Source organism: Xenopus laevis, chromosome 3L (genome assembly GCF_017654675.1).
Source record: "Xenopus laevis strain J_2021 chromosome 3L, Xenopus_laevis_v10.1, whole genome shotgun sequence".
In the NCBI taxonomy this organism is placed as follows: domain Eukaryota; kingdom Metazoa; phylum Chordata; class Amphibia; order Anura; family Pipidae; genus Xenopus; species Xenopus laevis.
Window position 1 is genome coordinate 53,508,611 of NC_054375.1, and position 11,739 is coordinate 53,520,349.

The following is an 11,739-nucleotide window of genomic DNA, read 5'->3' on the forward strand; positions in this document are numbered from 1 at the left end:
TACTTAGCTCGAGTGAAGGAATAGAATAAAAAATACTTCGAATTTCGAAGTATTTTTTTGGCTACTTCGACCACGACTTCGAGCGATGCGAACTAAAAATCGTTCGGCTATTCGACCATTCGATAGTCGAAGTACTGTCTCTTTAATAAAAAATTTGACCACCTACTTCGCCACCTAAAACCTACAGAGCATCAATGTTAGCCTATGGGGAAGGTCCTCAGAAATGCAATCTGAGGGTTTTTATTTCCTTTAAGCCTGTGATTCGGCTTTACAGTTCAAAAAATGCACCTTGGCCAGTGACACATTAAAGTATAAATTCTAGCTGACCTCAAAACATTGCTCTAGACTGGCCTAGGTTATAATAAAAACTGCTGTACTTAATATGGGGAGTGCTGTTTACACATACAGGAGTGTCAGATGGACCCTGGGATTAGCTCTTCAAAACTGAAAGCTCAATAAAATAACATGGAAAGACATTGGTTTCATTTACCCTAGTAGAGATTTTTAGTGGGGCATATGATAATGAGCAGTGTGGACTTTATACGTACATGCCCTTTACTCCACAACAATTGTATATTAATACTTAAGGCAGCAGCTCCTACAAATAAACAGCAAGGTCTTTCATTTCATCTTTATTAACCTCTTTGAAAGCACAAGTCAGCCCATTGCTTGGGGTCTGAAGTACTAAAAACTGATTGCTGATTAAGGAGGCTGAACAAAGACAGCCCTAAATAACAGAGCTCTAAAAGACAACTGAGGAACTGGAGGTTACTGCGGGCAGTTCCCATAACATTAGCTTCATGCAGCCAACTAATAAAAGGTTATATCTTTAAGTCCAACCTAAGCTACAATATTACATTTTGCCATTTGCCACATTAACAATTCCTAAGAAATGTTTGTGATACGAAAACTTGTATCTATTGTATCCTATAAAGAATGACAAGAAAACAAGGCAAGAGATACTTGTATTCACAGAGCTTCTTTTGAAGTGCATAATTAATTTTTTTAATGCACTCTGACCTCTTGGGCGTGAACAGGAGATCTCCCATGCTTGGCACCAGAAAAAACATTTCACAGAAAGTCAAACATCTGGTCCCTTTAGTTCAATGTTGAATACCAGTGAAAAGAGTCCAAATTCAGATCCATACAGCTGGTAAAGCTTCTGCAGTTTGTGATCTAAATGTTTCTTGCATTGTTGCAATGCAACATTACCCATGTTGAAAAATAGTGCACACTACTGGCCCCAAAGGCTTGCACACCATATCTAAGCACCCTGGATGTGTCTCTTCCTCAGAAATCCATTGAGCTGGTAGCAAGGTAATCCTTCCTTCCAATGGTGCTGACTTGCTTTGTCTGCATGGCTTCCAACTTGGGGCAGTCTGTGATACGATGGCCCAGACCTCCACAAAAAGCACAACCTCTTTCATCTGAGAAGAAATAAAGCAGTCAATACATGGTAATAAAGCTCAAAGTCCTTTAGTGTATATACCCCTTAACAAGAAAACAGTGTCAAGATCAAAGATGTTCTTCTACAATTATCATCAATATTGCAATATATCATAAAGGCAGACTAAATTGTTTTAGAGCAATATTAATATGCACCCCTATAGTTGTTTTCCATTCATAAACAAATGCCCTTTATTTATTCAGCTTCATTGCATGCACTGGGTTGTGGTTAAATGATGGATGAATTATAATAATAATAATTAAATAATAATTTTGGATATGAATGATGCACGTATGTATGTATGTATGTATATAGTATGTATGTATGTATGTACGTAAGTATGTTGATGCAGTTTAAATAGAATTGCTCACCTCCAAATTCCAGCATGGTTTCATCACTGCTATTAAGCACCTGCAGAACAGGGGGCAAACGCTGCTTTGCCTCCATGAGCAGAGCCTTCAGATCCATCAGAACTGATTCATCTGTAAGGAAAAAAAAAGTTAGGCCGATGACAAACTTTAAAAAGTAAACAGTAAAAAAATGTTAATTGCATGAGATGTTTCTCATTTAATGTCAGTCGTATAACATCTCTCTTTCAGTGCTACTTACCACAAGACTTGTTTATAAAGGTAGTTGCAATTCCAGTGTTACCAGATCGACCAGTACGTCCTATTCTGTGAACTGCAAAGGCAGAGTGAGAAATGGTTATAGGGAGGGCCCCTTAGAAGTACACTGATAAGACACAACTATCAATTCAAGTCCTAAATCCAAAGTAAAATTTGAGGCAATTCTTTTCCGTACATTTCTGATATATTACAAAGAGTTATAGTCATAGTGTAATTACACACAAGGAGGATATTACAGAGGAAGAGAAAAACGAGAGAGCTTTTTGAACATTTTGAGCTTTCATTGTTTTTACCCTCCCATGAGCATTACTATGCAGCCCACACAGTGCAGAGGTTGGGGTACAAGCATGCACACGAGCAAGTGCCCCCAGCTCATTCATTATTCAAATGTGTGTGACGTATGATCAGAGGACACATCGACTGCTCAAGCTTATTGTTTGAGCTAAAACAGGGCAAACAGTGAAATTGAAGCTACTCCATGTTTGGGCCTTTGCAAAAAAGATTATATTACAACTTCTCTTATGTAAAGGGATTAACTGTGCACTGGTAATCGAATTATCTAACTCACAAGGAACAAACATGGAGTAGCTTGATTTCCCTGTTTAGCTCAAGACATAACAAAAACCATAAATTGTTTGTGTGATTTAAACAATACGCAAAAAGTATGTTCAGCACAAGCCCTATATTATGTTGCACAAGGAGTTTAAAGAAACAGTTCAGTGTACAAATAAAAACTGGGTAAATAGATAGTATGTGGAAACCAGGTGAGCTGCAAAGCAGGAAGTAGTGTTCTGGCTATTATGTTAGACATCCAGTCACTCCAGCCTTTATACATTACATTTTTGCCTAATTATATTAAAAACATTTTTTTATTTTGCACAGTCTATTTACCCAGTTTTTATTTTTACACTGAACAATTCCTTTAAATAAGAATAAAGAAAGTGTATCCATTAAGCTTTAGAGGACAGTGTCTGCAGTATGAAGATGGCCAATGAAGAACATCATATAATGCAGAACAATTGACCGAATAAACACTTCACCTCTTGACTAATAAAATTCAGCGTTTTATGTTCATGAAAATTGGTTGTAATTTTATCATAAGGTTTAAAAAAAGGATGAGAATTAAATGTCTCCTTCCACTGGTTCTCAGAGAAGTATGGATGCCTTCCATTTATCATCGGTTTTATAAAAGAGCTAGGGAACAGGCAGGTGGGGTGAAAGTTAAAACAGATCCCCACTGGTGACCCCAAATATTCTTATATGGAGTAGGATTACCTCTGCTCCCATCATCATTTATCAGTAAGTTATGCAGCAATTTTAATTTACTTGACTGGGGCAATCAGACCAGTAACTGGATCAACTCTGTACTTGATGGATTCAATACTGAACCACAAGGCAGTCCACTAAAAACCTTACGTCAAGTAACTTTATTTGTCATGACCTGTCCTTCATAAAGCTATACTGATTAGTAACTATAACACTTTTCTACAGAACAAAATCTTCAATGTGATTCAATGTAATTTACAATTACAAACAGGGGTTAAAAATAGCATCAGAGGACCCTGCTCAAAAGTGCTTTAAATCGAAACCTTATACAGGATCACTGGGCTGTGCTTTAACAACAGTATTACACAGGACTTCAAGGGCTTTCATTGACAGGGACATCTGGTATTTTAAGACCCAAAGGCAACCCTTCAGCAATTTATAGCCTTCCAAAACAGTTATGAGTTCCAGAGCATTTAAATAGGAATCCACCTGCTTTAATTTTTTACATTTATTGAATATATGTTGGCGCTTCTGCATTAAGTAACTTGACAAGTTACTTAAAGGCAAGAGATTGTTTTTACAAGAAAGCTTGGGAAGCAAATTCAAAGAAGCATTAAATTAAATTTAGACACATTACTTGTAAAATCCAGAGACATTTATAAACACAACAGCACTCTTCCCACTCTTACCGTAGTTCTCGATCTCCTCAGGCATGTCGTAATTAATCACATGCTGGATGGCTGGGAAGTCCAGACCCTTGGATGCAACGTCTGTAGCAACCAGTACATCTTTCTTTTCTTCCCTGAAAGCCTCAATTGCCTTGGTTCGCTCTTCTTGGTCTGAGGTCACCAAAATAAGTAGCAGTTATGGAAATATATGTTTTAAACAGTTGTTAATTCGGCAGCAGTAAAGAGCAGACAACTCACCCTTTCCTCCATGGATGGCTACAGCCTCCACCCCCTTAAGTAGTAAATATTCATGTATAGCATCAACATCTGCCTTTTTCTCAGCAAATATCAGAACCTGGGAAGATATGTATATGTCAATATTTTGTTAACAATGTACATACCTAAAGTCAGGCGTTGTTACATAACAAAGAAGAGAGTAAACACTGGCTACTGATCACTCAGCTAGTATAGAAGCACAGATCTAATAGTAGACTTACTGGAGGAGGAGTCTTCTGTAAACACTCAAGCAAATAGACCATCTTAGCCTCCTCCTTCACATACTCTACTTCCTGCAGGGAGAAGAAAAAGTTAGAAGCCCTGATGGACAGAAAAGTGTGCAGTTATAGCATTAACAAAAATCATATTGACATCTCACCTGAATCACATCCAGACTGGCGGCACCTGCTCGCCCCACATTGATAGTTATTGGTTTTACCAGTGCACTTTTGGCAAAATTCTGAATCTTCTTTGGCATAGTGGCACTAAAAAGCAAAGTCTGTCTCTGACCCTGTGGGTATGAGGTAAAAGGAAACAATAAAAAAAAGGGCACTTGCAAGTGTGTGTGTATTTACAAAATGTTTAAAGGACACTCTAGACCAGGGGTCTCCAACCTTTATTATCTTTGAGCAACATTCAAATGTAAAAGGAGTTTGTGAGAAACACAAATATATAAAAAAAAAAAAAAAAAAGTTCATTGGGGTGCCAAATAAGAGATGTCATTGGCAGCCTCTATGTGGACTGGCAGCATACAGGAGGTTCTGTTGACAATACACCTGTTTTTTATACAACCAAAACTTGCCTCCAAATCAGGAATTGAAAAATAAGCACCTGCTTTGAGGCCTCTGAGAGCAACATCCAATGGGTTGGTGAGCAACATGTTGCTTGCGAGTCAACGTGTGGATTTATTGTTCTAGACCAAAGGGTCCCCAACCCTTTTTTTTTTTTTTTTGTTACTTATAAGCCACATTCAAATGTGAAAAAAACAGTTGGGGAGCAACACAAGCATAAAGAAAGTTCCTGGATTGTGCAAAATAAGGACTGTGATTGGCCATTTGGTAAACTCTATGTGGACTGGCAGCTACAATAGGCTCTGTTTGGCAGCACAACCAAAACTTGCTTCCAAGCTAAGAATTCAAAAATAAGCCCCTGCTTTAAATCCAGAGAGCAACATCCAAGGGTTTGGTAAGCAACATGTTCTCAAGAGCCACTGGTTGGGGATCACTGCTCTAGATTAAAAGGTTAAAACAATTTATGTTCATCCAAAAGGCAAATAATTTAACTATAAAAATAAACAGCCATGGTGAGCCTGCTAATTATCAGTGTTTATATTATACAATAGTGGCTTAGATTTTCCTGTGAAAATCACTAATATTTTCTGTGTAAAAAATAAATAAATAAATAAAGCTGCAAATCAACAAAGTACCTTGAAGTAGGAGAATATTGTTCGGATATCTTCTTCAAAGCCCATATCAATCATGCGATCAGCCTCATCCAGTGCCAGGTACCTGCAGATGTCTAAACTCACCATCTTTTTCTGCAAGAGGTCCATGAGCCGGCCAGGTGTGGCAACCATCATGTGCACACCCCTGCATTATAAAAATGAATGCTCAGATTTCAACCCATTCAAATATATGCGTAGGAAAGAGTCACAAGAAGCTCACACTTAATGGGAATGTTCTAAAGTTTGTGTTAATAAGATACCCAGAACATTACAAACTGTCAATCATAAGCACACAAATTCACAAGTATCTATAATCAGAAGACTGTCGTTTTAACAGCTTATAATGTCTCACCCCCATATGTAATAAAAGGCACTACGTTTGCCCAGGAGAATTAACCCATAGCAACCAAAGGGATATTTGCTCAGATGACCATCATAAGCTTCCTGCTATACCTTGTTATGGGTTACTGATCATGGTCAAATGTAGTGTCTTATCACATAACGCCATTAGTGTTTCTGCCTATTAAATAAAAACCAGAAGCAACTATCAAAATTAAAGAAGAGGGTTCTGTAAAGACAGTAACAGGAAAGTCTGTTGTAAATACTATTGAGATATAATGAGGATTAAAACATTGCATAGTTGATTTATCAAGTGATTTACAGTAAGAATAACGAACATAAACAATTGGAGGTGTTACAACAAAATCAGAGGAGACTACTCACTGCTTGATGGTTTCCATCTGCTCTTTGACAGACATCCCCCCAATGCAAAGTGCAGTGCTTAAATGAGGAAAGTTATCTTCTTGCAGTAAATGGCTGTAATACTCAATTATGCTGTGGGTTTGACGAGCCAGCTCCCTCTAGAGAGATATGAGATAAGAAAAAAGTTTGACTAATATCATCATTGATATCAAATGTCCATGTAAAAAATAAATACCAAACCAGGAAACATGAGATTCTAACACAATAGCGAAGTCAATTGTATTCGTACTTACAGAGGGACAAATAATGAGTCCATATGGTCCTTCCCTCTTGGCAAAAGGCAGTCTCTTCTCCTGCTCCAAGCAGAACATGATAACAGGTAGAATGAAGACCAGAGTCTTTCCAGAGCCAGTAAAAGCAATGCCAATCATATCCCGTCCAGAAAGGCTGCAAGAAATTAGGTTTCAAGTTTACCCTACAAAAGGGACCATGCCTAATATCCCATATTCCAGGAATTTATGAATGCAAAATATAAAAGTGCTCTCTCACATGGTTGGGATTCCTTGTATCTGGATAGGAGTAGGGTGATGAATTCCTTTCTTCTTTAGTCCACGTAAAATAGCTGACAATAGAAGCACACAAAGTCAGATGTACTGCCTTGGCAGCATTATAACAAACCTGTTACAAGATTTAAGAAAAAAGTATCTACTCCATTCCAAACAAAAAACAAGTTTAAATGAGAAATGCAAAACAGAGGTTAGCAAAGGGGTCAAAGACCCTCAAATAGGAAATTAACAGATTTATGAAGGCATTCATTAAAAGGGCTGATTTGACTGAACAACTAATTGCAAACAAACTGGTTCTACTTAAATGGAATCACAACTAAGAATGTGACAGATAATTGTGTTGCAAAGAATTGGCACAGTATTTGAGGTGTAAAATCATAACTTGACTTTATCTTAGAAACCATAAAACTAAGATCAATTCTGAAAGAGAGAAGAGGGGTTACATATGCACCATTTTGGTCAAAGATCTGCCCATCCAAAAACCTAATTCCAAAACCATAGGTATTAATATAAAGAGAAAGAACTCTTCTCAGAAGAACAGATGGTTTTTTTTCAGAACACTGTTATGCAGTCTGCAGTCTTGCAAGCTATTTTTGCCTTAGGGGCTCATCATATTCTATGCCTACAGCCCATAATAAGAGATGTCCAGAGAAAAAGTTGGACTTACCTGGAGGAAACTTCATTTCTTTAAAACTCTTAATGGGTTGAGGAATCCTTTCACCCTCCACAAGGATATGGTATTTACGTCTAACCCGATCATGTCGTGCTTCAGACATCTCCAAAATGTGACGTGGTGGTTTCCAGCTGCCAAGAGACAAGGCTTTCCATTGCTACAGTTTTACTTTATTCCACACACAAAAAAAAAAAAAAAAAATCGGTCTGGAGCCAACCATTACTGCACAAAATGTTCTCAAAGTGATAGATGCAGTTTGGCAGGAAAAATAGGCGTTGGCATATTTAGTAAAATGTGAAATTTTACTTGTCACTGGTCTTGTAAATAAGTCAAGTCCCATTTACCTTTCCATAGAAAAGAAACAAACGCTTTGAGTAGATTCAAAAAACAAAAACTAAATTCAGACATTTACTGTAGCTTGAGCTTCTCAAATAGAAATTCAATTTATTCTTTGGAAAAACATGTAATTAGGAGATCTCATTCTCTGGTCAGTGTCACAAATACACCTTACCTGGTTTTAATGGGGTCATCATAGGTTATACCTTTGGCCATTTCTTTCACAGACATCAGAGCTGCAAAGAAACAACGGATACTTAATTTAAGTCCAAGCAAACAAAGAAAAAAAACACTTTCTCTCTTCATCATTTTTAGTGGTATACGGATCTCATCTCACCTCTTCCCTCTGTCACACTCTCCAGGATTTTTTCTTCCTCTTTTAGCTGCTTCTCCTTGGCAGATTCTTTTCTAGCTACATGGAAATATATGAGAAATAAAGATTGAGTAAGGTAAAGGATACCCTTGTTTGACCACATGTGAACATACAGGGAACATCCCAGGACTTTATTTAATCTCACACACTGGTGATCAGCTGAATATGATGAAATGAAAGAACAGTGATAGCACCTGCTTATTGTGATAACCCAGTGTGTGGTGAGCCATTTTCGAACATGTTTTATAAAGAAAGCCATTTTTGCTAGCTTATACCAGCAACATGGTGTGATAGAGACAGCTCAGACTAGATCTCTCAGTTAAGACAGCAGAGAATAGATCTGGTGTACAACCACAAAACTAGTGTAAAGCATTACATATATATATACAACAAGCACTTTCATGCACCTTCAGCCTTCTCTTTCAGGTGCTGGTGTTGGTCCAAAAGGCTGACATTGGATCTGGGTCCCAAAGGAATGTCATCCTCATCCCCTCGATAGTCACTGCCACTATCTTTTTGTTCTTCCTCAATGGCTCCCTTTCGGCGAATCAACATCCGTTTCTGCAGCTGTATATTCAAAAGATAATACTAAAGAACAAGCACACAGCCCAACACATCAAGTCTAAAAATAAGTGAACAATGAAAGGTTTGGTAACAAGTAAAAGACCTTACTTACACTAATGGAACGTTAAAGCAAAAGATTTAGAACTTATTTAGCAATAAACCAAAATACATAACTAATTTGTTACTGCATAGATCTCTTTTTTTAATCCATTGCATGCCTTAGTAGACATAAGGTTGCTGTACATTGTTGCACTTACAGAAGCCTACTCAACTAAAGATGTACTAGCTTATCCAGTTGCAACAGATTGGTTACATGTTAAGAGACCCGCATCACAGAGGGGGCTACAGAGAAAGGCAAGATCACACAGATGCCAAGTAGTAAGCAAAGTCAGACCATAACTTTGTTGCATTGTGTTTAACTGTCATGAGTAAAGCCAACAGCAATCTGCCCATAATCATACAACATTTCATCTTGCATCTATGTATACCCTCAAACCTCTGCCAAATGTTTTCCTACACAATCATAATGAGTGAATGTGATAGGGGCTCCACTGGGGCAGGGAATGAAGTGAATACTGTATAATCTCTGTAAGGCTCTGTGGAATATTTTGGCATTCTATAAACGATAATATGAATCCTTTTAAAAGGACTATTGAAAAAAAGACTTTTAATGTTGCTATAAATGCAGTGACATAGCGATTACCATCTGCTGCCTTCTCTGTTTAAGAGGCACATAGGGGACATAATCGTCGTCATCTGACGATTCCAAATCCTCTTCCTCTGCATGCACTCTCTGTATAACAAAAAATAATAATAATAATTATAAAATGTTAATACATAAAGTTGCACTTGTAGTAACGTTTAATGCATAAACACAAATCATAATAAAAATAATGACATTAAGGGGCAGATTCACTAATGTTCGAACATTCACCAGCGTCAGCTTCGCACCACTTCACCAGGCGCAAATGCACTACGAATACGCTAATTCACTAAAATGCGAAGTTTTGTCACGGGCCTCGAATGATGGCGACTTTTCGCTAGCATTTCTTCGACTGTGCGAACATTTCACATCATAGCGTTTATTTATGCCTACCGAAAATTCACTAGTGATGATGTGCTTAGGTCAATTTGCATACGGCGGGAAATTTAAAGTTGTATGGAGGTCTTTATTATAAATGTTAATGCATTTGGAACTTTAATGCATTTTGGCACACAAGATATGATGAAAGTGACAGAAGATTGAGGAAGCTGTAGCTTCTTTTTAGCACTTCACCTGGTCTGAGGTGGCGAAGTCAACTCTGGCAAAAGAAGTAACGTTCAGTAAAATCCGTACTTTAGTGAATTTGCGGAGTAGCATCCGTTCGCCGGAGCGACAACACGCCTGACAATAGGCTCCAAAACTGCGCTAGAGACGGTCTGGTTCACTACTGAATTGGCAATTGCGCCTGTTAGGGAATTGCGATGTCCCTGCGGGTGGCAACGCTAGAGAATTGACGCTAGAGTTAGCCACTTCGCTCTTTAGTAAATCTGCCCCTTAGTATACATGGGCTGTGTGTTAAGATGTTGTTCTGTTAATTCAAGCCCTCTTGTTAATTTTTAAAGGCGAAATCAAACTGTGGGGAAAAAAAACCATACCCCCCCACCCCAGGTAGACCCCCCCCTTCCCTCCTCCCCCCAGGCTAACTACCCCCCCCCCCACCCCCAGGGAAATGCGCCATACTCCATACCCTCCCCCTCGGCGCAGATTCTTCCAGCGAAGTTCCATGCATCCATCTTCTGCGTCCTCAGTGAGCTGACTGGGAGATGGGCAATTTCTGTGTAATTCTGCACATGCGCAGTTGTCGCAAACCGGCAAACTGCGCATGCATAGAGGGTAGTTAACCTGGGGGGAGCAGGGAGGGAGGTCTACCTTTGATTTCTCCTTTAAAGGAACAGTAACACCAACAAATAAAAGTGTTTTAAAGAAATGAAAATATCATGTAGTGTTGCCCTGCACTGGTAAAACGGATGTGTTTGCTTCAGAAACACTACTATAGTTCATATAAACAAGCTGCTGTGGAGCAATAGTGGCAATTAAAAAAAAAAGTCTATATGGCACAGGTTAAATAGTGGATAACAGATAACACCATTATGATCTACAGAGATTATTTTCTGTGTAACCTGAGCCTTTTCTCCTTTGAATGGCTGACCCCATTGCTACGCAGCAGCTTATTTATATAAACAATAGTAGTGTTTCTGAAGCAAACGCAGTAGTTTTACCAGCGCAGGGCAACACTACATTATATTTGTATTATTTTAAAACGCTTTAATTTTTTTTTTTTTTTTACTGTAAACCTGGAATTCAATCTGACAGCAGCAGAAATGGAGAATGAAAATGCTGCAGAACACAAACCTCTATAAATATTCATTACATTTTCTTTTTGTCCCCAAGACATTATAAGGTAAAGATAAATCTCATAAGTGCAGGGTAAATGAATGAAGCATCGAACACTTACTACCCAGGGCTTAACCCGTGTTTGTCAGACGGATGTGGTTATTAGATGTGTAAAGTCTATAGTGTACGCACAGTCATCGGGACATGCACCCATGGGGAGACCAGGCACTGGCCGCCTAAACCAACATCCCGGCAAAAACTAACCTTTCTCTCGCCTCCACTCTCCATGGCTAGAACGTTACGCTGCCACCGCTCACAAACGCTAAGCGAATAACTTCCGACGCGCAAATGACGTAACACGTAGTATCGCCAATCAAATGAAGAGCGGAAGTGTTTGTCTAGTGAACGTGTTAGGTTTAAC

General features: G+C 38.5%; 1 protein-coding gene across 2 annotated transcripts; it reads right to left on the reverse strand.

Annotated features, from left to right (window-relative positions):
* Positions 1–616: 616 nt before the first annotated feature.
* ddx41.L (DEAD-box helicase 41 L homeolog) lies at positions 617–11,739 on the reverse strand. Of its 2 annotated transcripts, none has more exons than XM_018252231.2 (17): positions 11,583–11,739; positions 9,645–9,734; positions 8,785–8,944; positions 8,342–8,416; positions 8,180–8,240; positions 7,663–7,799; positions 6,979–7,051; positions 6,723–6,876; positions 6,451–6,587; positions 5,710–5,872; positions 4,663–4,794; positions 4,505–4,576; positions 4,266–4,362; positions 4,029–4,178; positions 2,057–2,128; positions 1,819–1,929; positions 617–1,427 (listed from the first exon to the last, which is right to left on the reverse strand). In XM_018252231.2, exons 1-17 carry the CDS (start codon positions 11,604–11,606, stop codon positions 1,291–1,293), a joined length of 1,845 nt encoding a protein of 614 aa, XP_018107720.1. In that variant the 5' UTR covers positions 11,607–11,739; the 3' UTR covers positions 617–1,290. The 2 variants fall into 2 exon arrangements, with proteins under 2 accessions (XP_018107720.1, XP_041442161.1); XM_041586227.1 differs by lacking the exon at positions 11,583–11,739 and adding an exon at positions 11,440–11,463.